At 54.2% G+C, this 22,092-nt stretch overlaps 1 protein-coding gene, 1 long non-coding RNA gene and 1 pseudogene across 2 annotated transcripts in view; 2 read left to right on the plus strand and 1 right to left on the minus strand.

Moving 5' to 3' along the window:
* The first annotated feature begins 698 nt into the window (after nucleotides 1-698).
* Nucleotides 699-21,228, plus strand: LOC140656965 (uncharacterized). Its single transcript, XR_012044182.1, has 4 exons — nucleotides 699-802; nucleotides 12,232-12,560; nucleotides 14,415-15,651; nucleotides 17,847-21,228. It is a non-coding gene; the product is annotated as an uncharacterized lncRNA (long non-coding RNA).
* Nucleotides 12,418-22,092, minus strand: part of CACNA2D4 (calcium voltage-gated channel auxiliary subunit alpha2delta 4) — a 125,502-nt gene continuing 115,827 nt past the window's right edge. Inside the window, exons 33-35 of the mRNA XM_072873295.1 lie at nucleotides 20,316-20,368; nucleotides 19,276-19,331; nucleotides 12,418-12,539 (exon numbers count right to left, since the gene is read on the minus strand). Of these exons, the coding sequence (XP_072729396.1) occupies nucleotides 12,418-12,539; nucleotides 19,276-19,331; nucleotides 20,316-20,368 (231 nt within the window). The remainder of the gene's footprint in view (nucleotides 12,540-19,275; nucleotides 19,332-20,315; nucleotides 20,369-22,092) is intronic.
* Nucleotides 16,034-17,863, plus strand: LOC140649061 (uncharacterized; annotated as a pseudogene).

Raw genomic sequence — 22,092 nt, forward strand, 5'->3', positions numbered from 1 at the left:
CCGGCATCAGATTACACATGAATTACGCTAAAAAAAGCTGCCACATTTGAATATGACTTGGGTTTATTCTGTTTTCAGAAAGCAGAGTGATATTTAAAAGTTGCCTGCGCAGGCTGAAATTGTACGTCCTACCTCTTCTGCGTGTAGTTGTGGCCGTGCTTTGCCCTCTCCCAGGAATCACTTGCTTTGCTAAGAGTGAACTTATCCTGAGTATGGATTAAAGTGCTGCAATCAAGGTGAATGTCTAAGGCCATTGCCTAACTTTTTAAGGAGCTGGAAATAAATTAAGCGTATGATTAGGATGGAGGAGCTGAGTTTGGTTTAGTTAAAGCTATTAGAGGCTTCCCTGCAAAACTGAGTTTGTTCCACTCCCCCCCTGCTCCCCCCCCTCCCCGTGGTATCAAGCAGATTGTTTGAACCAAACTCTCCTGCTGGTCAGTGCTTCTATATCTGTCTGGAGTGCCCAAGCCGAAGCTCTCCAGGCTTATTTCCAGGAGTGCTGAGCACTGATCTGCTTTGATTGAAGTTTCCTGAAAAGATCAACTCCCTGGAGAAGATGTGTGTTAATTCCTAGGTCTATATGGTCTTTATGAAGAAGGAATACCGGCCGCGAGCTCACGGCAACATCGAGCGTGTCACATCTGATCATCTTCAGCTATTTTAACGATGAGCAACGTAGGAAAAACGCAGGAGGAAACCTTCTGCCCTGCATCACCAGGGCAGTGCTGAGTTCAGCCGCTGCAAGAGGAAGGACTGTGGCGTAACTGGTCCCTTGTTCACCGTCTTGTTTGCCGTCGGGAAGGTAGGCTCCTTGGGGACGGGTGGCAGGACGTGAGCCTGGCGCTCCCGCGCCTGCGCAAGGGGATGGTTTGCCTGCTCGGTCTTAATTCTGGCATTTCCAGGAGCTTCACCTTTGCCCCTCTCTTCTCTAGTAAAATTCATGTTTTGAACTCTGTTTGAACAACAGAGCTATTACTGTTTCTGAGCTCAGAGCTGTTTGCACTGGAGATTCACGATGATCTTGCTTATTAGCAGCTTCATCTCTATAGTGGTACAACTGGGCACAGAGGCTCTTCACAGTTGGCAGAAAACCGAACCGGTCTAGTTGTAAACGAGATGGGAAAATCGTGTGCCTGGCTGGGTTCCCAGAGCAACGATGCATTTCCATAACGGATGCATATGACACCCAAACCTGCTCCAGTAGCTATCTTTTATTTTCGTCTCTAAGCATGCCGAACCTGCGCATATGGTTTGAGGTTTGCCTTAGCGCTGGCTGGAGCCGAGCTCCCCTAAAGTGAAGAAGTCATTCTCTGCAGCCAACACCAGCTCCCCATTCGCTTGCAACAGGAGCAGCCGGGGCCGTGGGGCAGCAGCCGGGGCCGTGGGGCGGCAGCCGCTGCTGGGAAGGAGAAATGGGAAGCCATCCCTCCCAGGAGGCAGCAGCCGCTGCCACCACCTCCCTGGCTGCAGTGGCCAGCCGAGGGCTCTGCCCTGGCTCTGGCCCAGCTCCCCCCGTCTTGCTGCCCACAGGGGCAGCCGGGCTGGGTTTGCTGTCTTTGCCAGGGAGCCTCCTGCCAGTTTTGAAAGTGATGCTGTGTCCCTCAGAGCTGGGCAGGAGGGGGGTGACAGCAGGCTCCAGCCCCGGCTGCCGGGGGGGCCGGCTGTGTGGCGCTGAAGAAAGCCGCTGCTGGCTGAAATTTAGACAAGCAAACGCAGCTTGGGTTTTTGGCTAGCGTGGAACACGGCATCGGTGTACTCGCGCTCGCCAGCGTGGGGGTTCCTTGTCCCTGTCCCTGCTGCCCGTGAGAGGCCAGCCCCTGGTGTGACAGCCGGGGGGTGGCAGGGCCTCCGGGAAGGCTGGCAGCCTCCTGCTGCCGTCCCCACAGCCTTTCCTCGAGGAGGGCTGAGGAAGCACCTGCGTGCAGCCCTGTGCAACGCACGCACCGCTCCTCGCAGCGCTGGCAGGAAGGACAGCAGCCGCTGCCCGGCCCCGGTGGAGCCAAACGGGGGTGTACTGGTGTGCTGACGGGGCTCGGTGCGCAGCCCTCTCCCGCCACCGGCTGGGACGTGCTCGGGGAAAGGCGGGGTGCCGGGGCTCCCAAAACGTGAGGCAGCAGCAAGCAAAGCAGGAAGAGCTGATGTAATTTCCTGCGGGGCCCACGAGGCATTTACTGAAGAAACGTGGTTGGTGGCATTCAAGTGGGGCTATTACAGTTTGCGTCATGCGCTGATGACGAGCTGCGTTGCTGCGGCTGATGTCATGGGAGGTAACGACAGCGGCGTTGGCTGGCTGAGTGACAGAAGGCGTAAAGGCTCCTTTCAAGTGCAGGCAGAGGTGGCGTAAGGGCCCCTGCAGCTGGGGCAGGGCAGGGGAACAGCCCCCGCCAAGGGATGGGGGAGCTTCCCTGCGTCCAGGGGGGACGGGAGCAGCAACCCCATCCAGCCGGGGTCCAGCCGGCGACAGAGGCACTCAGCACGCAGGAGTCTGACGTTCCTTCCCCACTCGCTTTTGAAAAATTGCTTTGTGCAAAAGCAAGTGCCACATTTGGCTGCCTTCAGCCCCCCCCTCCCCTGCAAGCAGAGGCCTGTGAGAGCACAGGGTTTCTGTGCAGGAAGTACCGGTGGGCTTTGTCAGCAGAAAAAGCATCCTGGAAAATAGTCTGAGGAGCTCGAGTTTGAGACGTACGCATAAAACCAAGCAAGACTGTGGTACTGGTCCTTCGCTGTGGCAGAGAAGGGCACCCCCTCCTTAACCTGCTTGAAGCATGTGGCTCCTTGCTGTGACCGCTGCCATCCCCAGCCCACGATGTGCCAGGCTCTTGCTAAGTATAAGCCGACTCAGGCCAGCCTGCTGAAAAGCTGCTGCTTTTGTGCCCGCTCCTAATTGCAAACAGCTGCTGTAAATCCAGGGCTGATTTTCCTGCTGTTTTGCAGGATGAAGTCATCCCCGTCTGGTCATACTCGAAGGTGTAGTCATCTCTCTGCTCCGTCCCAAGGCTTGAGTCAAGGGAGGGCACGTGTACACGATGCTTTGCGAGGTGTGCATCCCTGCCCGCGGCTCGGTGCCCTCTGCCCACCACAGCGTTTGGGGGGACAGGGTTACTTCAGCCTGCAGTGGGGTGTTTCTGAAGCCTGTAAGGAGTGTAACAGAGAGACTTCAGGTCCCTTCCCAGCTCCCTCTCCACCTGCCTGGGAGGAAACCTGCTGCAGCTTTAGGGCTTGTGAAGCCCCTGATTTGTGCGGTGGCCAGAGGTGGTCGGATGGATCTGACGAACGCCCCTCACTGCAGAGCACTGCTTGTGACTTTTCTCCCATCGAGTCTTGCCTTAACAGAATGAACGCCAATGCCTACAGTTTGCATGCTTACAGGGGTGGACGAGATCTTGCAGGAGGTACAGCTGTGATTTATAGTGCCGTATCAGGATGGCAGCGGGACGCTGCTCGGTTGGAAGTGAGAGATGGCTCCTCTCACAGCTTCTCTGCTGCTGGTTGGATCCTCTGGCCTCTGTTTGCTTTTGGTGACCTATTTTCATCTGCTGTGCCCAGCACATGGCTGAAGACATAGGGAGCTGGAGCAGCTGCTCTTCCCAGGGATTTTTCTCTTGCTGTAGGGCCGTGAGCCGCTATCTTTGCCAGGCAAGCAGAGCAGGCAGTGGAATTTGCTTAACCCCATGTCGGAGACAAGAAACAGGTAGGTGTGCTTGGGGTCTGCTTTGCTGGAAAAAAAAAAAAAAAGGCAAGCCATACCTGGGACCAGCTCATCCCACTGTGGATCAGCAGCACCATGGGAAGAAAAGGGCTGTGTTTGCTTCCTAATAAAGGGCTAAGAGAAACCTCACGTACAGAAGCAGGAGCTTCTCTCACAAAACCGTGTGCCGCAGCATGGGCCTGGGAGCCGCTGTGGCCAAGCACACCCCCTGGGGTTTCAAGGGCAGCTGTGCGGGGGGCCCGGGGAGACTCCCCTCCTCCTCGCTCCCCACAGCAAGCCCAGCCGTCCCAGCTCCAGCAGCGGGTCTGTAAATCACACCTCCTCCCCAGGCAGCAGGGAGTCCCCTGCAGAGGGGTACCTGGCACTGCCCAAACGCTGGAGCTTCCCAGAGACACTGGGGTCTCCTCCATCCCCCTGTGCAGGACGTGGGCAAGGGGGGATGCCCAGGATATCCCTAGCAAGCAATGAGTGCGGGTGTGGGGGCACTCTCTGAAGCACAGCGGGAGCAGGCGGTGCAGCCCAGTGAGGGGCGTGAGGAGACGTCTCCCCGCACAGACCTGCGGCCAGAGGCTGGGGAGCTCTGCCACAGGAGCGGGGCACCCCCAGAGCAGGCTCGGCTCAGGTGGCGGGGGGCTGTGGGGTCATGCCTTACCCTCGCCCCCTCGCAGGGGCCACTCTCCTCTGGAGACACACCAGAGCATCTCTCGACTATCAGTTGCCGTCCGGTTTCACGCCGCAATCCCCAGCTCAGGCCCTGCAGCGTGGGTGGGAGGGGAGCTGTTTGCTGCGGGGGGCACTTGGGGAGCAGCTGGTGAGCGCCGGAGGAGGCAGCACGGGCTGGCAGGATGGGATGTGATCTGTGGGACCGAGGCCACACAGGCTGAGGCAAGTGCTTGGCATCCGCTGCCAGCCCCACAGAGCCCCCCTAACCGGCCACCTGGGCCCCCAGCCTGGCTCTTGCTGCCTGGCAGGTGCCCGGGGAGGCCCCGGCACGGCGGCCCCGGCAGCTCCAGGAACGGCTCCTTTTGCTTTGGCTGGGTGCACCCCAGCGCCGGCTGCACGGAGGCAGACATCCATCCTGCTCTCACTGCAGCAGCTCGACGCTGCGGTGCGCCAACGGTGCGAGTGGCTCTGCAGCCCAGTGCCCAGCGTGTGCTCGGGTTTTAAGTCAGGACAAACCTTCACCCTTATTTTTTTGGCTTAAGAAATAATCCACTTCTCACCCCTGTCCTATTGCCTCCAGTTACAACCTATGCACAAACTTGCTGAAGCAACTTAGCTGGGTATAATTCACATCTTCACTCTTTCAGTGCAGGTCTGTATGGGACCATGTTTATTGCGGGTTGATGCACCTGAAATGAAAGATGGTTCGTATGCGGCAGGGCAATGTGTATTTATATATCTTTTTTAAGCTGAGTGGAGATGGGACTGCTAATCCTTTCTGACAGGGAGGTCACCCTTGAGAGCAGTGCCCCAGGAGGGCAGGCACCGAGGGCAGGCGCGCGGAGCTGGGGGAGCTGTGCCGGCTGGTGGGGGATGCCCTGAGCCGGTGGCTCCTCTGTCTGTGAGTGGGTCCCGAGCTCCTTGGCCTTGACAGAAGTCCCCTTTTCCCTCCACGCTGCCTTCATCTTCCTTGGCTGCTTTTGGCTCTGATAAGGTCACTGCATCTGAAGCCTGGAAACCATCTCCACCTCCAGATTTACTTCCAGTACCACAGTTGTTCCTCTCCTCTTTGCTATTAACACACCCTCTGACAAGGCAAAACCCACCACAGCAGGAGCTGTACCATCCCGAAAGGTCCCCATCAGGACCTGGTTGTGAGCAGTACTGTCCCCTTAGTTTCGGGTGATGCTGGTGGCAGGAGGGGCAGCATCCGTACTGACCCTAGCACACCTGGTATGCGTTTGTGGGCTCCTGCTTGTGCGGGGAAGGGGACAGCCCTGCTGTGAGGATAAAGCCCTTTCCCATAAAACTGCCCTTTGCAGGAGCTGCACGTGGGTCTAACCCCGGTGGCGGTGGCTGCGGGAGCGGGTGGCTTGGTGAGCTCGGTGAGGAGCCCCGCAGCTCCACACGGCCAGCACGCGCAGAAGGCAGCATCGCAGGCAGCACTCCTTGTCGGGCAGCGAGCGAGGAGGCTGCGGGTGCTTGCCCTGCAGGAGGTGACAGCTCGGTGTGACAAGCCACACAGCTCTCGGGGGGCCCAGAGGGGTGCAAGGGGCTCCCAAACTGGCCCACCTGGCAGAGGAGGCCAGGGCAAGGCACTGCCTTGCTGGCCTGCTAGCCTGCTCCCTTGGTGCCACCACGTCGTACCTACAGGTGCTGGGGTGGCTACAGACGGGGATGCTGCAGAGCTCAAGGTGAGACCCCATTTCCTTCTGTAGCCATCGGCTGTGGCATCCCTACCCTGGCATGTACCCCGCCGGTGTTGGGACCCCCCACCCTGCCTTAGAGGTGACCAGAGAGCCGTGGGCTGTGTGGTGCAGCCGCTGGTTCACAGCGCCCGCTACATGGCCAGAGACTCATCCTCCTGGAGCTCTGGTAAAAACAACAGTGCAGCGACCAGGAGCACTCCTTGGCATCCGCATGAGTTGTGGCACATCTCTGACGGCTAGGCCACCACAGCTCTGTTTGCAGTCCCTCCACCCTGTCTCCGCAGGTTCAGCGGGGAGAGGGGTTTCTGGGATGTAGTGTAGGGCTGCGATTAGCACCAAACATGACATGCTGAAGCTTAAGTATCTATTTAAAATATGCCATATATTTGTTTTTAACGAGATGGTATGGAGCAGTTCGTACAAAAAAGAAGGAAAGATGGGTGCTCCCCACCCATTGTCCATAAAGCTCTGTGAGAAATGGCCCATGCCCACCAGCCAGGGACACCGGGCTCAGGGCAGGGGGCTGCTCACCCCGGGACAACCAAGGGCAGCTTTGATGAGCAGGGCAGTGCTGCTCCGAGGGGAAAAGTGCCCGTTTCTTAGCTGCTTCAGTGAAACTAGCAGGCAGCGGGGAACATACCCCCTCTTTGGTGGGTCATACATAAACCCTTCCTAGAGGTAAGTCCACATCTAGACAAGAATCTGGATGCTGTGCTAGCAGTGTTAGGAGGGGGTCTCCTTGGCAGAGCTGGTGTAGCTGCAGCTAACTAGTCAAGCCGTGCTACTTCCCATCGTCTGGTTGCGTGTTACATTGGTGCAGTTCAGGTTAGGTGCCATGTCCTGGCCCTGGGATCCTGGTTGAGGACCACCCCCAAGGCCCCCAAGATGCTGCCTCCCTGCTGGGAACCACTGAGGGCCCTGTTCTGGCAGGGCTGTGCCTGGGCTGCTCTGATCCTGGGTGCTCAAAATCCCAGTGGCTCCCACCAAAGGACAGGCAGACAGCATCCCCGCCCTTCCTGCTTTCCTAAGGCCAGATCTGCCTCACCGAGCCCTCTGCCTCCTGGGGCCAACTATCCCAAAGTGGCTCTGAGGGAGGCAAGGTGATGGTGAAATCCAAGCCGTGCCAATGACCTCGGCCATCCTGGGAGCCAATGGCCGGGAGGAGCAGCTCAGTAGGTGGTGTGCCGGGAGCCGACCCTGCCAGTCCTCGCACAGGCCTTTTGCTGCGGGCTTTTGAGGACGGAGCAGCTTCCACCGTTGGCACCACGCTGGACCTTGTGCTGAAGGATGCAGGATGTGCTGTGCCGTGTCATTATCACCTCATGTCCTCGGGGAGTCGCAGCGGGCGTCCCAGAACGGCCTGTGCCCCCATGTTCTCCCCTCCCACCGCTCCAGCCAGCGGCAGCCCTGTCCTCCGGGGTCTCTCCCGCGTAAGGCGCGTTGCAGGCAGCATCACCGTTGCAGGCAGCGTCACCACAGGAGCAGTGCCAGGGGCAGGAGGAGCAGCGTCGGCGAGATGGAGACCTCGGCAGCACCACCGCAGTCTTGGGCATTTTCCTGGGAGATGGGAGAGAAGGCGTCAGCTTGCTTACTGACAGGGTGGCCGCTGGCAGAGGGAAGGGAGCCCGCCCCTCACCTTTGGAAGGGGGAGCAATGCCTGCGGCCAAAAGGAAGGATCACCGGGGGCAAAGGAAGGGACTGGTTTGATGCCCGTGGGTCATGGTGGCCACCTGCGAGCTAGGAAGCCGCTTGCCTCCTCGGCTTTCGCCATACTCTGCCCCACACCCTGAAACCCGTCCCTCAGCCTCGGAGGTTGCAGCAGGAGCGGCTCCTGCCTGCACATCCCTCCTGCAGCTCCTTCCAGAGTCTCCTGCCCACGAGCAGGCCACTGTGCCTGCTCCTGGCCCCACGGGGCAGGGACAGGCAGCTGGGCTGCCTCCCACGCTGTGCGAAGGTGCCCGGGCCAAACTCCTGCCAGCCCAGCAGGCGGGAGAGCTGCCTGCTGCTGCACCGAGTCCCGGTCACGAGGGCAGGTTACAGGAATCGGGGCTCTCCCAGCAGGTGAACCCCCAAAGAAACCCAGCAACCCTGTGATGTCTGATCTCAAGCCCTTCCCAGCATGATCCTGCTAGGGTCTCCTGCTAGGAAGCCCCTTGGGGAGTCACACGGCTGTGTCTGGGTCCAGCCAGCGGGCTGGGCACGCGATACACACAGCGCAGGGGTGCAAGAGGAGACGTGTGCTTGGGCACAGGCATGCCCATGGTGAAACCCAGCCACATTCTCTCCCTCCCTTCCCGTGCTGCCCTGGGGTACCTCAGGGTGAAACGCATGGCACGTGTCCGGCCGCCGCCTCAGCTTCTGGGACCGCATTCGTTCACACTTCACTGAAGCGTTATGTGCGAGGCTGTTAAGGGCACTGGCAGTGGCAGGCAAGGAAAAGGGGGGTGAGCACCGCACAGACCCATGGGGCCCTGATGCAAGTCGTGTAGGTGTAACTGCACAGCCTGGGAGACAGAGCGGGGAGGACAAGGGAAGGGCGAGGTCACCCTGCATGGCCTGGAGACATCTCCAAGCGCCAGAAGGTGGCAAGGAACGATGGGCAGCTGAAAGTGGCCAAAATGCATGGAGAGGGCTCAGCTTCACGGTCACAAGCTGCACCACGTCAGCGCCCTTACGAGGAGTGAGGGATGAGGACCCAGCAGGGATGGGTTACAGAAGCACCTGGGAGCAGTGTCGGGGAGCCAGCCGAGCGGTGCCCACCCCACCACTGACCCTTTCTCCTGGCCTGTCCCACCTTCACCCTCATACAGTGCATCTGACAGCCTGGCCGGTGGAGGCTGGCTTCCTCTTGGGGGGCCGGAGGGCAGGACTGTTACCTCCTCTCCACCACAATGCAACCCTGCCTGCTCTGTGTCTCTCTCCCTGGCTTCCCACGGGTCAGGCCATGCCCTCCACCCCCATGGCAATTGTCGTGGGAGCAGGTTTTCCACCCTAGCAAACACGGAGACGAAAGGGCCTGTGGAGCTGTGCATCCCTGCTGTGCATGGAAGGATATATTTGACCTCTTTCACATCCAGCAGGACAGGTGGGAAGATGCTGCAGTCGCAGGTGGCATCTGTGACGAGGAGCAGGAGGTTACTGCTGGCGATCTGCTGCGCCACAAACATCCTGCGAAGAAAAGAGCGGGCGGGAGAAAGCACATCCCTCCCATTGCAAAGCCAGAGTAGCTGCCCAGGCACCACCTGGCCCACAGCAAAGAAATCCAAAGAAAACAGACATTATCGGAAACGGGATGTCAGCAGGAAGCAGGAGAGACACAGCGAGCAGCCACGCGCACCAGGGACGTACACCTTTTTGGCCTCAGGAAGCTCTGAACTGGCTCAGATTTACAAGTCCACGCTAGGCACAAAAGCCAAAATCAAACCCAAAACCCACCCAACCAACCAAAAATACCAACCAACAACCAAAGCCCAACACAAGCCCTCCCCAAAGTGGCAGCATGTCACAGCAGATGACACTTGAGAAGGCCTGGTTTCATCCAGAGGTGTGCCAATGCCATTCAACATATATTTATGCGTGTGCTTATACAACGCAAGGCTGTATGTACTATGCAGTCCTGCAAGGGGCAGAGTTTTGCTAAATTCCTTGTTACTGGAGTGAGAAATGGAGGATCCCAGTAGCATCGCACATTATGTTGGTGTGATGGGACTGACCAACTGGTGCTTGGTGCAACAAAAAACATGCAGTTTCACTTTGCAGCCACAAGTTTGCCTGTCTCTTCCCCTCCCTGTTGGGCAAGCAGACTACAGAAAGGTCCGGTTACGAGCACAGGCACGTGCCAGCAAGGCTGTGTCTAGATGTAAGCGTTTGCCCGAGGACGTGCACGTGAGGGCTTGCAGAAGCACTGCTGCCTGGTTGTGCAGGCGGCGAGGGCTTGTGTGGGCAGCGCAGGATGAGGGCAGGCACGCGTTTCAGCTGCGTGCAGGGTTTTGTGCATGAGTGTGTGTGCACATGCACGTGCGTGGGCAGCTCAGCCGCGCTGCCGTGCTCACGAGGCTGCATGCGCCTGTGACCGTGGGTTGGCACACCGGCACGTGCACGTCGGCACCCCTGGGCGAGCGCGGGTGTGGCGGGGGTGCGTGTCCAAGCGTATGCACGCCGGTGTCACCGCAAGGCGCGGTGCGTGTCTGGGCATCTCACCAGCCTGCGCCATCCCCCTGCCCGATGCCTTGCAGGCATTGCCTGCCCTCTGCCAGCGCAGAGGCTGCAGCCAGCCGAAGCAAGGCTGAGCTGCCCACGCTGCCGTTCTCCACTGCCTGCTGGCAGGCTGTGCTGCCGCCGGGCACTGTACAGCCCTGGCAAGGAGCCTGCAGGCTGGGCTGGGGCTGCTGGGCGCAGGGAAGGCCAGGGACGGTGGGCTTGGCGTGCCTGCACTGGTGGCAGGGCTGCAAAGCTGCAGCTGGTACGTGGCTCTGCGCGCTCCCAGTCATGCTAACCACCTCTCAGCCGAGGGAGAGGGCTTCTGGATTAGAAATACAGGTTTGTGGCGATGTGCCCACTGCACGGACCAACCTGACTGCAACTGGAGGACCGCCCTGTCTCCCTGGTTATTCACCACCTAGTCTTTCTGCCTTCTAGCCTCCAGGGATTTCTGTATTCACTTTTAGAGGTGTTGAATGTCACACACTGCAGCGCACCATTTCATTAGTATTCCTGGCTGATGACTGCTCTGGGAGCTTTGACAAGCAGATTTTTAACCCACGCACAAATTCTGTAACCAAGAGAGAGGTGCCCCATGCACCAATCCGCAAGCCAACTTTTTGCCCAGGATGGAGCACCCAGCCTATCCTTGCTCCACTGGGAACCATCTGGGCTTGCGAAACGTGATGGGGAAAGCCTGCACACCCCAGTGGGCCACTGTCTAATGCTCCACAGAGCCTGTGTCAGGGCACGTGTCTCTCCCGAACATGAAAGTTGCAAGAGATGTGCCCAGTATCCAGAGGCTGCAATCCAGTCCCGCGCCTGTAACTACAGAGCTGAGCAGAACTCAGGGGCTGCTGCTGCTGGAGCTGGCAAGGTGCTGCCTTCCCCCCCTTATACCATAAGGCAGTGACTCAAGAGGGATGGGCAGTAGGAGACACACGGTTTGGGCTCATCATCCTGAGACCATTCAACCCCCTCCCCACTTCCCACCACCCGGGGGGTTGCTGTAACCACCACAGTACAAGATACCCATGGTGGAAACCTCTGCCCGCTTTCCCAGGGTGGGTGGGTGGGTGCCGGGTTCCATCAAGGAGGGGTCAGCCCCAGGCTGCGTCAGTGGCGGAGATCCCTGCAGCAACAGCCTAATGCACAACCAGGTCAGTTTGGGGCATGCAGCTCCTCTGCAGAGCTCCTACCCAGAGCTTATTGCACCTACACAATACCTTGTTGTCACCAAATCTGCCATCGCTTCTTCTAAAACAATGTTTGGCAAGGCCTGGTTTTCCTAAAGTCATGCTGAGTAGCGCAGGCTGTTTTTCTGACCTTTAAGTCTTTCCTGCAGTTGGCCCAAGGCTGAAGTGAGACTAGGTAGGATTTTGTTTTTTTTTTTTTTTTTTTTTTAAGAGTGATTCCAGTCAGATCTGTTTGGACACCTCACGTTAGGAAAAGCTGGACCAGTGGAAATTCATTCTTCTGTCACCTTTCCGCATGTGATTGCTGATGGCACTATGCAACCACTGAAAATGGCCTCTTTTCACAATGACTTTTCTGTTATTTTGGACTGTTCATTCTCTTAAAATGAAAATGGAAAATAAAAAAGTGGACCTGTGTTTTCATTTCTTTCAGTTTAACACTTTTTTTTTATCCCCCTCCCTGCTTTTTTCTTTTTTCTGTAGAAAAACAGAAAAGAGGGAAAAATATAAAAAGGAACAGGAAAGCCGAAAGCACTGCAAAAAGGAAAATTTTCTAAGGTGAAAACTTTTGCCAGAAACGTGAAAAAACAGAAGAGGTTCCTTTCTGAAATCTGTGGAATGGAAAGATACATATCTATTTAAATGCTCTTTCCCTCATTCTACAGCCACCTCTGCTTATTAACAGATGTTTTAAATTTTTTTTCTCTTTGACCGATAAGTTGTAACTTGGTCATTTCACCTCCTTGTTGTCCAGCATGGCTGTTTAGCTCTGCTCTGTGTCCAGAGCTGTGGATGCGGCGGTGGCCACGTGATGGGCACAGCGGCAGGCGACTCTTCTCAAGTCACTGCCATCACCGGTGGGCTCTGCGATGAGGCTTGCGTGCTGTCACAACCTGGGGATAGGTGCACAAGGCCCCAAATGAAAGGGAAGCTGCAATCCTTACTTTTGGCAATCTCCGCACTCAATCAGCCCGTTGGTCTCCTTGATGGCCGGCTCGTACACAAAAACGGGGTACTCGGTGTCACAGGGCTGCAAGGTGTCGTGCTTCTTGTGCTTGTGAGCTGCGATGGTAAGGAGACAAGGTGAGAAGTGAAGGGAAGGGGATCATATCGGGGTGGTCTGCACTGAGAGGGAAGCATTTAAGACTAGCGATGTAGGTTGGAGCAGCAGCCCTGCGTCCCTCTCCCCACCCCCCGACAGTGGCCAAGAGCAGGTGCCTACCAGGGAAGAAGGGGAAGGAGATGCTGCAGAAAGCAGCCAGGCAGTGATCCCTGGTCCCACTAGGTGGTGTGGGAAAACCGGCCTATGTGAGAAATGTGCCCAATATTCCCACTCGCCTCCCTGAAGCAAGCCTGCACCCTGCCCTGCTGAAGACACAGCCATGGGGCTGCAGCGGCCACAGCACCCCAGGGACCCCGCGGCCAGCTACGCAGGAGCATTTGGGCACTAGCACCCCGTGTTCAAAGGAGGCGGGGGGTCTACCGAACCAGCAGTGTCAATAAAGTCCCTCCTGCCTAATCCAGCCCTGGTTCACACACTTTTTTAAACATTCAAAGCTGCGACTGGGCTGGTCCTCAGTGCCCGTGCTGCGGGATCTGCCCCTACAAGGGACCCTGTGTGTCTGCGGTGGGGTTCTCCGTCAACCGCTGATCCTTCCTGAGCCCTCTGACATTTCAGAGCGAGCCCACAGGAGGCAATTTGAGGGGTTGAATATGTGTCACATAAAAAAGAAAACACTGCCAGCAAAGAGATCTGGCCCGAGACCACAGGGACGCAGATGACGGCTCTCGAGGACCAGCAGAGACCCAGCTAACGCGTGGCACTGGCTCCTGGAGGGAGCCATCCACCGCAGAGGTAGGGAGCAGCTGCTCCATCACTCATCAGTCACACTCTGTGGGACTCCCAAACTAATTTGGGGATGAGGGGGAGCTGAACCGCCTTACTGAGCCTCCCTCGAGAGGCAAGGGCAGCCTTTCTAGGAGTTCAGCAAAGTCTGCCTTGCCTGAAACTACTGCCTTGGGCCCTTCTGGCAATTATTTTCTGCAGCTGGAGGTAGCAAAGCCAGTGCCTGCCTCTGTAAGACACAGGGGAATGTCGACGGTGGAAAAGCGAGGCTTTGTTGCTAGGGGAGAGGTGGTTGCGGCTCAGCCAACAACAAGTATGAGAAATGGTTTCTACAGCAGCTTTGGGTCTGAGCACAAAAGACTCGCTCCGCAGCCCTCCACCCACACAGCGGCTGCCAGCAGCCCTGCTGGGGGGGACGGACAGAGAAGAGAGTCCTTCTGATGTGGAGGACGACCAGCTTATCCCTTGCAGCAGCGGCACTGAAGATTTATAGAAAAATGCAGCAACACGGGTTTTAATCAGTAAATGTATGGTAAGAAGGCACCAAGAGGGCATCCGTGATCCTGATGGGTAATTTGCATCACTGTACAACCCTCACTGAGAGCTATGGTCTCCTCTCCCCTGACACTGCCGGAGCACACAGAAAGAGGCAGGCACCACCCCGCGGAGCTTGCTGTCTAAACAATGTGGATTACGTGAGAGAGAGAAAAGCCGCATGATTTTCTCTGATTTTTCTCTCCACCACGGTGATCCAGCGACACAAGACATCCATTTAAGAGCCAGGAGCTGCAGCCCAATCTCCCCTCTAATGCCTTCCCAGGTGAATATGACAGGTACTCAAACACCTCCCTGCAGTCCAGAGCCCCCCGTAGTTGTGCCTCATGCTTTTCTTCTTAACTCTCTAAAAATGTCACTCACAAGGCAGCCTCCTACTTAAATCCTCCCAGACAGTGGGACCCACCTTTTGGTATCACGGTTAGGTTCATTTTGCACAGATCCAAAAGCACACAGGGCTTGATTTCAGCATGATGCCTTGTTCTTTATTCACCCGGGATTCACACTAAATTAATCAACTAAACTCGTCGTTTCAGGGTCCGGCAGCAACTCTGCCGCCAGCCAGGAGCTGCCTGCCTGTGCTCCGTCACCATTCACCATAACCTCTGTGCAAACCCCACACTGCAGAAGCATGGAAAAGCCTCTCCCATTTTTGCTAATGGAGAATGCCTCTGACTGGCACCTGTCACGGGGACGAACAGTCCTGAGGACATTTGGGATGAGCTGTAGAAGACCTTATTACTGGGGTGAATTTCAAAGGCTTAGACATTTCTGATGAAACACCCAGAATATCCCCATTTATGCTGAAAGGAGAGAAGCTGCAAACGCTTTCCAGCTCAGACCAGCTCCAGCGCTGGCAACTCTACTCTGGCCAGTGAAGTCCCTAATGGACTAAAGGAGTGTGAGGAATGGCGGAAGCCCTTTCCTTCAGCCTTAGTTCACTGTACTAGTGGCTGGGAAAACAGCTCCAAACTCTAAAACAGGTGGCCAGACTATCGTAGTCTGGGCCAGGGACAGACCTTCTCAGGGACGTGCTTTGTGGCAAGACCATGCATTGGTCCCTCAGCAATGAACCGTCACAGTCCCGTTGTGTTACCCCCGGATTTGCAGCACTGAGTGACCAGTGCTGTCACCGCAGCACAGCTGCTGGCGATGGACCGTGCCGATTCTTGCTCAGAAGAACAGCTGCAATGACCACAAGGGTGACCTGATAAAGTTGTGGCACAACTGCTTGCAAGAATTTAGCGTATTGCTCATGTCAGGAGTGGCAAAGGGTCCTGACATAGCACAGACTTCATCCAGGTCCTCATTTTTCCCCCATCCCTGGCAAAGAATGACATTCTCCACTAGCTCCAGGTTCCTGACATAGTGTCATCAAAGTGGATGGAGTTAAAGCCATATAAAAAACAGTGGTGTGAAGAATGGGGTGCAGGGAGGGGGTGAATCAGACCATCAGCTTGGAAAATACAGGATGGAAGGAGATTTGAGGCCTCCCAGCCTCAGCCAGCGTTGAACCAGGGCCATTGTGCTGGACTCAGGCTTGGAGAACTGGGCCTCAAGGGGAAAGGCAACTAAAGAGACTGCACGATCCACACCCAGGATAAAGCTGCACCCTCTGCCAGTGCTGACCAGCACTGCTTGCTGGCCTGACCCGCTTGGGCAAGAGCTGTACCTCAGCTCTGGACGCAGGACCAGAGAGGCAACACTTAAGCAGTAATCCTGGGCCAAACTGCGCCGTGGTGGCACTCACGGGAGCAGCCCGTGCATCTGGAGGTAAGCGGTGGGAAGTGCAGCGGGTTTAGTCCCTTCAGGGGCACTTTTGCAGTGCAGTATGGGCTAAGTCACGAACAGAAGTTGCGTTTCTGTTTGGAGTCTTTCACGAACATCTGCAATTTGACTTGCTCTGGGTTAACCTCATCACGTGCACCAAGCTGTGTTTTTAAACTGTGCTAAATTGGCACAAGTCCCCTGCACAGACCATCTTAAATCAGTTTCTTGGCACAGGCTAAATGAAAAGAAGCCACTTTAAAATCTCCTAACTTCTGCACAGAGACAAGACCTATGACAGAGATTATGCTTAAGCCTCCTGCCACTTAATTTGCTTGGAAGCAACGCAGCTGCAGCAGTATTGAGGAGTTCAGAGGAGCCCAGTAGCATGTACCTCATCAGCAAAACGCTTGGGCTGAGCCTCTGCATGCACATGCTGGACATCAAAACGTTATCAGCGCTCTGAGAGTCTGGCGGTCAGGGATTAGTAAACAGTCAGAGGAGCTGATAACAAATTGCAAACTTTATAGCAAAGAGTGAGTTAATTCCAAGCTGTCGTTGCTACCATCTGCACTTCCAGAAAGACTTTGTCAGACATTTGGCAACCAATCCTTCTGAGTAGCAAAGGCAGCCGCTGCGCCTTGTTATGAACTATACAGCCCAGATTGTGAACGCTTTCGCACCAGCAGAAATCATGGATAACTGCACCCAAATCAGTGGATTTACTCTGGGATACGAGACAAAATCTGCCGCTTAGTTACAAACACAAACCACAGAATTTAATCAATTATCTTGTAAAATATCCTCAGTGTACATTAGCATGCAGTTAAAAAGAAAGTTTTCTGAGCTACAGAATACTAGAAATAGTCCTTTCTAGGCTGCGTGCCTTGGCTGGAAGTATTTTTGGCTTAATGAAAGGCTTTCAAACCTGTAGTGATGTCCATAAAAGCAGAAGCCCTTACAAACACAGAGAGGAATGAGATGCTGAGAGCAGTGAAAAATCTGTGGAAGCAAATATGTCTTCTCACCACCTCTGAAAAGCAGATTTGCATGATGAGTGCAGTCTGAATACATCATGCCCATATTCCAATGGCAAGTCTCACCTTCCCAGAAAGCAAGAGAACTTGGGAAGCAGAAATAGGCTCAGTGCTGCAGAGCCAGAGGTGCAGAGTCAGGCATTAGATCCCCGACCATTAATTCCTCTGCACATATCCCTGAATAAATGTGTGCTCAGTTTCTCTCTCACATACTTTTTGCATACACCAGCCTTGGCATGCAGTCAAGAAAATGTTAACATCTCTGGCAAAAATCTACAGCCCCTTCTTAACAACATGTGCAATCCATTTCTTCCAGCCCCAATAGTACTCTTCCACCCCGCTACTCCCCCCGACACATGGACACTCATTTTTTTCATCGGTAGTCACCCTCTCTTTCTCTTCCTCTTCTTCATACAGTAGGACACATTCCAACTGTCTCTATTTCTCTATCTCTGTCTCACACATACGTCTTGCTGGGCAGAGAGCAAATCGGTGAATACAAGCTAGATATGGAAGCAGGGAGATAGAAACTCAGCCACAGTCTGGACTCTGTCTGGAGGGATTTCTAACTAGTCTGTAGGAGTGGATTATGAGCTAGAGCATATACTTATCAGCTGAACTGCTTGTAAGTAATTCTGCATTATCTTGGAGCTGGGCTGGGATTCATAAGGAGCTAAGCCATGGGGTGTGGAAAAGAAGACTTAAGTTGCCTCTTAATAACTGAAGTCTACGAGACCTGTACAGTTTTTCCTTTGAGAAGACACGGGTTGGTCTTTGGTTTTGGTGTAATGGCTGAAAAGAACAGGGCAGCTGGGAACCACAGTGCCTCAAGGACATGCCCTGGTACGCAGGCTACAGGCCCATCTATGCCATAGTAACAAGTGATGGTTTTGTCTGTGCCTGCAGCCACTGGGGAGGCTGGCATGTTCCTTCTTTTATTGACTTCTCAGTAACAGACCTTCAATCTCCAGCTCGGCCAGCTAAACGAGCAACAGCATCGCTTGCTTCTTTGCAGCGCAGGGAAGTTGAGCCAGGCACTGCCTTGTCCCTGTCACACCTTTCTGCAAGTTCCCCATTGTCCAAAAGGTGGAAAAAAAGTCTTTCCTAGCCTGGGATTTCTAGCTAAATCCTCCTCTTTTCACTGCTAAGTGGTTCTACTTACAGTGGTGGAAGACAGCCTTGGCTGGAAAAGTCGCAAGACACACACAGACGCACAGTGAAGATGGAGCCACATGACAGTTTCACATGATGGCAGCACAGCGAAGAGATGAATTTGCACACAGCAGTCATGGAGGTGATGCAGGAGAGAGATGAAGAAAGCACAAAAGGAAATGGCCATGAGCAGGGCAGCAGTGAGAACCTTCCTCCCTTTTTCTCACATCTCCTCAAGGAAAGACTAAATCAAACTGCAGCCATTTAGCATCCACAGCAGCTCCCTGCAGGAACACCAGGTTTGTCTGTCCTCCAGAAAGAGCAGTGCCTCCTGCATTGCCACAGGTACTGCACTTGCTCATCTGACTCTTCCCCACCGATTTCTGCGTGGGGCCACTCCCGTTATCCTGATGTGTGCTAAGCAGCAGCCAGGGCCACACAGAGGATACCTGCAACTTCTACCACCATCTCTGGCGATCCTTTTTGGAAGAGGTGAGCGGGACCTAAACAGTACCCAGACATGGTTCTCTGACTAAAGGAAATTTTGCTTTCTAAAAATGGCTGTTTCCCCATTACACCAGGAGAGTTCAGTGCAGAAGCACCAGCCCCACATTTAGCAGGGAAGGTACCACCGTCTCCACTAAAAGCACCAGTAGCGCTGAATAATTAGTGAGGCTGTAATAAAGGCACCTACATGGCTGCGCAGAGCACTCCTCACCTTTCCTTTCGGGTCACCTCAGGACCATTAACATCCCCCCTGCCTGTGGGGCAGGGATGCGACTGCAGAGACTCCCGGGATGTTTTTAGCAGGCAGCACTGCAGCTGCAGGGCAGGTCACTGGATTTCAACCCAGACGTACCCCTCTGCTGCACTCAGCTGCTGTGCAACACCATGTGCCATTACCTTCTCTCTTCCAGAGAGGGTCCAGTGGGCAAATGAAGACCCTCCATGTGTTATTGAACCTTACAGATTTCCGGCTAGCCTCCTGGGATGCCTGCTAGGCTCCGGAGAGCCTGCTGCTCCAGCCCTGCTCTGTCCTGTAGCCCACCTTCAGGAAAGAGTGGGAGGGAGTCTTTCCAAATGAAGGGCTTTGCAGCTGATGGTCTCTCTCATCCGACTGCACGTAGGGTGGGGGTCCTTGGAAAGAAGAGCCTCCCCCACCCCAGCAGCTACCCTGAGGAAAGCAAGCAGCGTGCTCTGAGCCGCACACACCTCACCCTGACTGCCCTGGTGCTGTGGCAGCCTGAAATGGGGGTGGGAGTCGGGGGAGATGGGGCGGCAGTGGGACCTGGAAGCTGGATTCCACGGTCCATGGAGGGAGAGGTGGCGGGGCAGATGGTGGGCTCCTCACATGAGGCCAGGCTTCCCTGTACAGCTTCTTCTGCCACCAGCGGCTGTAACACTCACGTGCTATGGGGCAGCTGGACTTTTGTGTACTCACCATCTGCCAAGTTGTCTGAGTGCCAGAAGCTACTGATGTTAAACTCCAAAAGGAAGCTGTCAAAAGAGCAAGAACAGAGGATGCTTTTTCAGCAGCCTGGAAGGATGCAGGTGTCAGGGAGGTGGCCCCATCGCCTGGCGAGTATCAGTTCTAAAATGTTTACTATGAATTTGCTGGCAGTGGAAGTCTGAGGTTTTTTTTTTTTTTAATTTTTTTTCTTTCCTCTCCACCTGATGAGAGTGTAGCTCTGTATCATGGGATCTGTACTGTGGAATAACTGAATGGGCTTTTACCTGCAGTGCATACTGTGTGGGGGCCTTGCCAGCGAAGGAAGGACTGAGTACGGCAGCACCCGAGGCTGGGAGGGGATTCAGTCACCATGAGACACACCTGAGGAGCAGGCACGGGTGGCCATCAGGGAGCCCGTACACTGGCTACACGGAGGTAGCTGCACATTACATTGAATTATTCTGAATTACACTCAAGCCCTAGGAGCTGGATCTTTTCCACGCTTTGCCTTTAGCATACCAGCAAGCTGAGCAGCAGCACTTTCATCCTAATTTGAACTTGAACTCCGATTCCGCCCAGCAGTTTGAGGTGAGCCTGAATCTGGAGCTTGATTCACGGCCTCCCTTCTCTCCTCCCTTGCCTGTCACTCAGACGTGAGCTCCCTGGCTTCCTTCCTTCAGCCTTCGCCCCCCACGAAGCAAAGGTGTGCATTCGCTCATCACGGGCAAAGGAGACAGGCAAGAGGACTTCGCATCAAGGATCTGCACGGGGCCCCGGGAGACCCAAGTCCTATTTCTGACTCCGCCACTTTGTACTGAGTGACTTCAGGTAAATCCCAGACCCGTTCTGAGCCTCTGCCTCTCAAAATGGGAATAGTAATAGCTTTCAGTCTCCTAGGAGCAAGGCGCTGAGCTGAATGTCAGGAGAAGGCTGAGAGCAATGCCCTACGCAGGGGCCTCCGCTTGCAGCTTTCTCAGCTCTCGTCCCCGTTGGTCTGAGCCTCCCAAACACCCCCATCATTTGGTACTCACATGAGGAAATCACTTATCAGCCATTTCACTGCAGCTAGAAAGGCATAAATTGGCTGGAGAACAAAAGAAGAGATGAGAAATACCATAAGGACCTGGTCAGAGTTTATAATTGTTATGCAGGACCCCACGTTTCAGACCAATTCCCTCCACTGATCAGAGCTCTTGAAGACAGGCTGGAAATTCAAGGTCTGAGCATCACTGGAAAATGTTCAAAATACATCAAAAGCCAGCAGAGCTGCCTTGCTACTAATAATATCTTCTCACCCCCTCCCCGTCAGGGTCAGGGAGTTTATCGCAAATGTATGAAGGACTTTGAAGATGTAATTGCTTGATGATTTCTCTCCAGTATGGACGACCTTGAGAGCTCAGAGCAGAAGAGAAACACAGCTAAATGGGACACCACCAGTTTAGGATGCTTTTATATTCTGATAGCAAGTGGTGTTTCTGGGACAAGCGACAGCATTGCCCAGGATTTAGTATTATCTGCCATTGATTGATTATGCTTAACTGTGCTTTCATCCAGCTTTTCCTCAAGATGGCATGACTTCTATCATCTTCCTGCTTTTCAGCTACAAATTGGAAATCCAGCATTGTCCCAGGGACAATTCATCTGCAGAGGATCCTGCTGGTTCTTTTCTTCATGGTAACCATGTCTAATTTTCATCTCTCCCTCTCATAATCATGCCCGTATCCTCAAACCCAAAACAGATGCGGCAGTCACAGGACACAAGATAAGGTTCCATTACTGCTAAGTGACTTATCTTCAACCAAAATAAGTCAGCAAATAATAAAATGTATAGATGGTTGGGAATTTGACCGATTTTTCCTTTGAACGATGCGCATGAAAAATGGACTTTTCTTGATTTCTTCCTTTTCAAGGGGTTTGCTAAGAGGGGAAAGGGAGAGATGAAGGCTGAATGCTCACCTTTTTAGTCTCTTCCCAATTCACCTGGTTTTTGGCAGCTCGTATTTTGTGACATTTCTTTCAGTAATCAAAATTCTCGAGGATATGCTCAAGCAAATATTTTCACTGCAATCACAATATTTTATCTATACAGCTTAAGTATAGCTATTGCCAAAACTGCTATATTGTTAAAAATGTAACACATTATTAAAAAGTAATATTTTGTTGAAAATTCTTTTACTGGAAAAAATTGACCATGTCATGGTGTAGGATGTACTTCCAGCACCCCACATTTTAAAGTATCAAAAACCCGATTATAACAGCAATAAACACATCCCTGTTTAGGGTTGCTTCAACTAGTTTGAAGTGGCCTGAGTGTTGAGTAATTACTTAGTTCTGCCTGTTCGAGGCCAGGTTAGGAAGGTAGAGTGGGATGAGATTATTAGCTTGTATCGGACTAAAGAGAGGTTGCATTTGGGTACTGGCAAAACTATTCACTCTGACAGCTTGTTCCCTGGGCTATCGGCATTTCTCGGCAGCTTTAACCCCTCTCTCTGTTGCTCCAAGCCCACTGACGCTTCTCTGAGAGGCTGACAGCTTTCTCCCAGATGCTCTGTTCCCTGACCGTGCAACTCTCCTTTTTGAGCTGCTGAGTAAAACCATGCCCTGTAAAAGCACTTCTGTTCATTTCAGCTGCAAGCTGGTTCTTCAGCTTTTAGGAGAAGCCTGGCATAGTCTAGTTCCTGTCCTCTCCCTGGTCCTTCCGATTTTCAGTGAGATCCTATATGCCAATAGAGAGCCAAATTGGAAACCACTGTCAGTGGCCATCACTGCCTCAGAAATCTGCCTTAGATGAGTTTGGACATTGCTGTC

This window comes from Ciconia boyciana, chromosome 1 (assembly GCF_034638445.1).
Source record: "Ciconia boyciana chromosome 1, ASM3463844v1, whole genome shotgun sequence".
NCBI classification, from domain to species: domain Eukaryota; kingdom Metazoa; phylum Chordata; class Aves; order Ciconiiformes; family Ciconiidae; genus Ciconia; species Ciconia boyciana.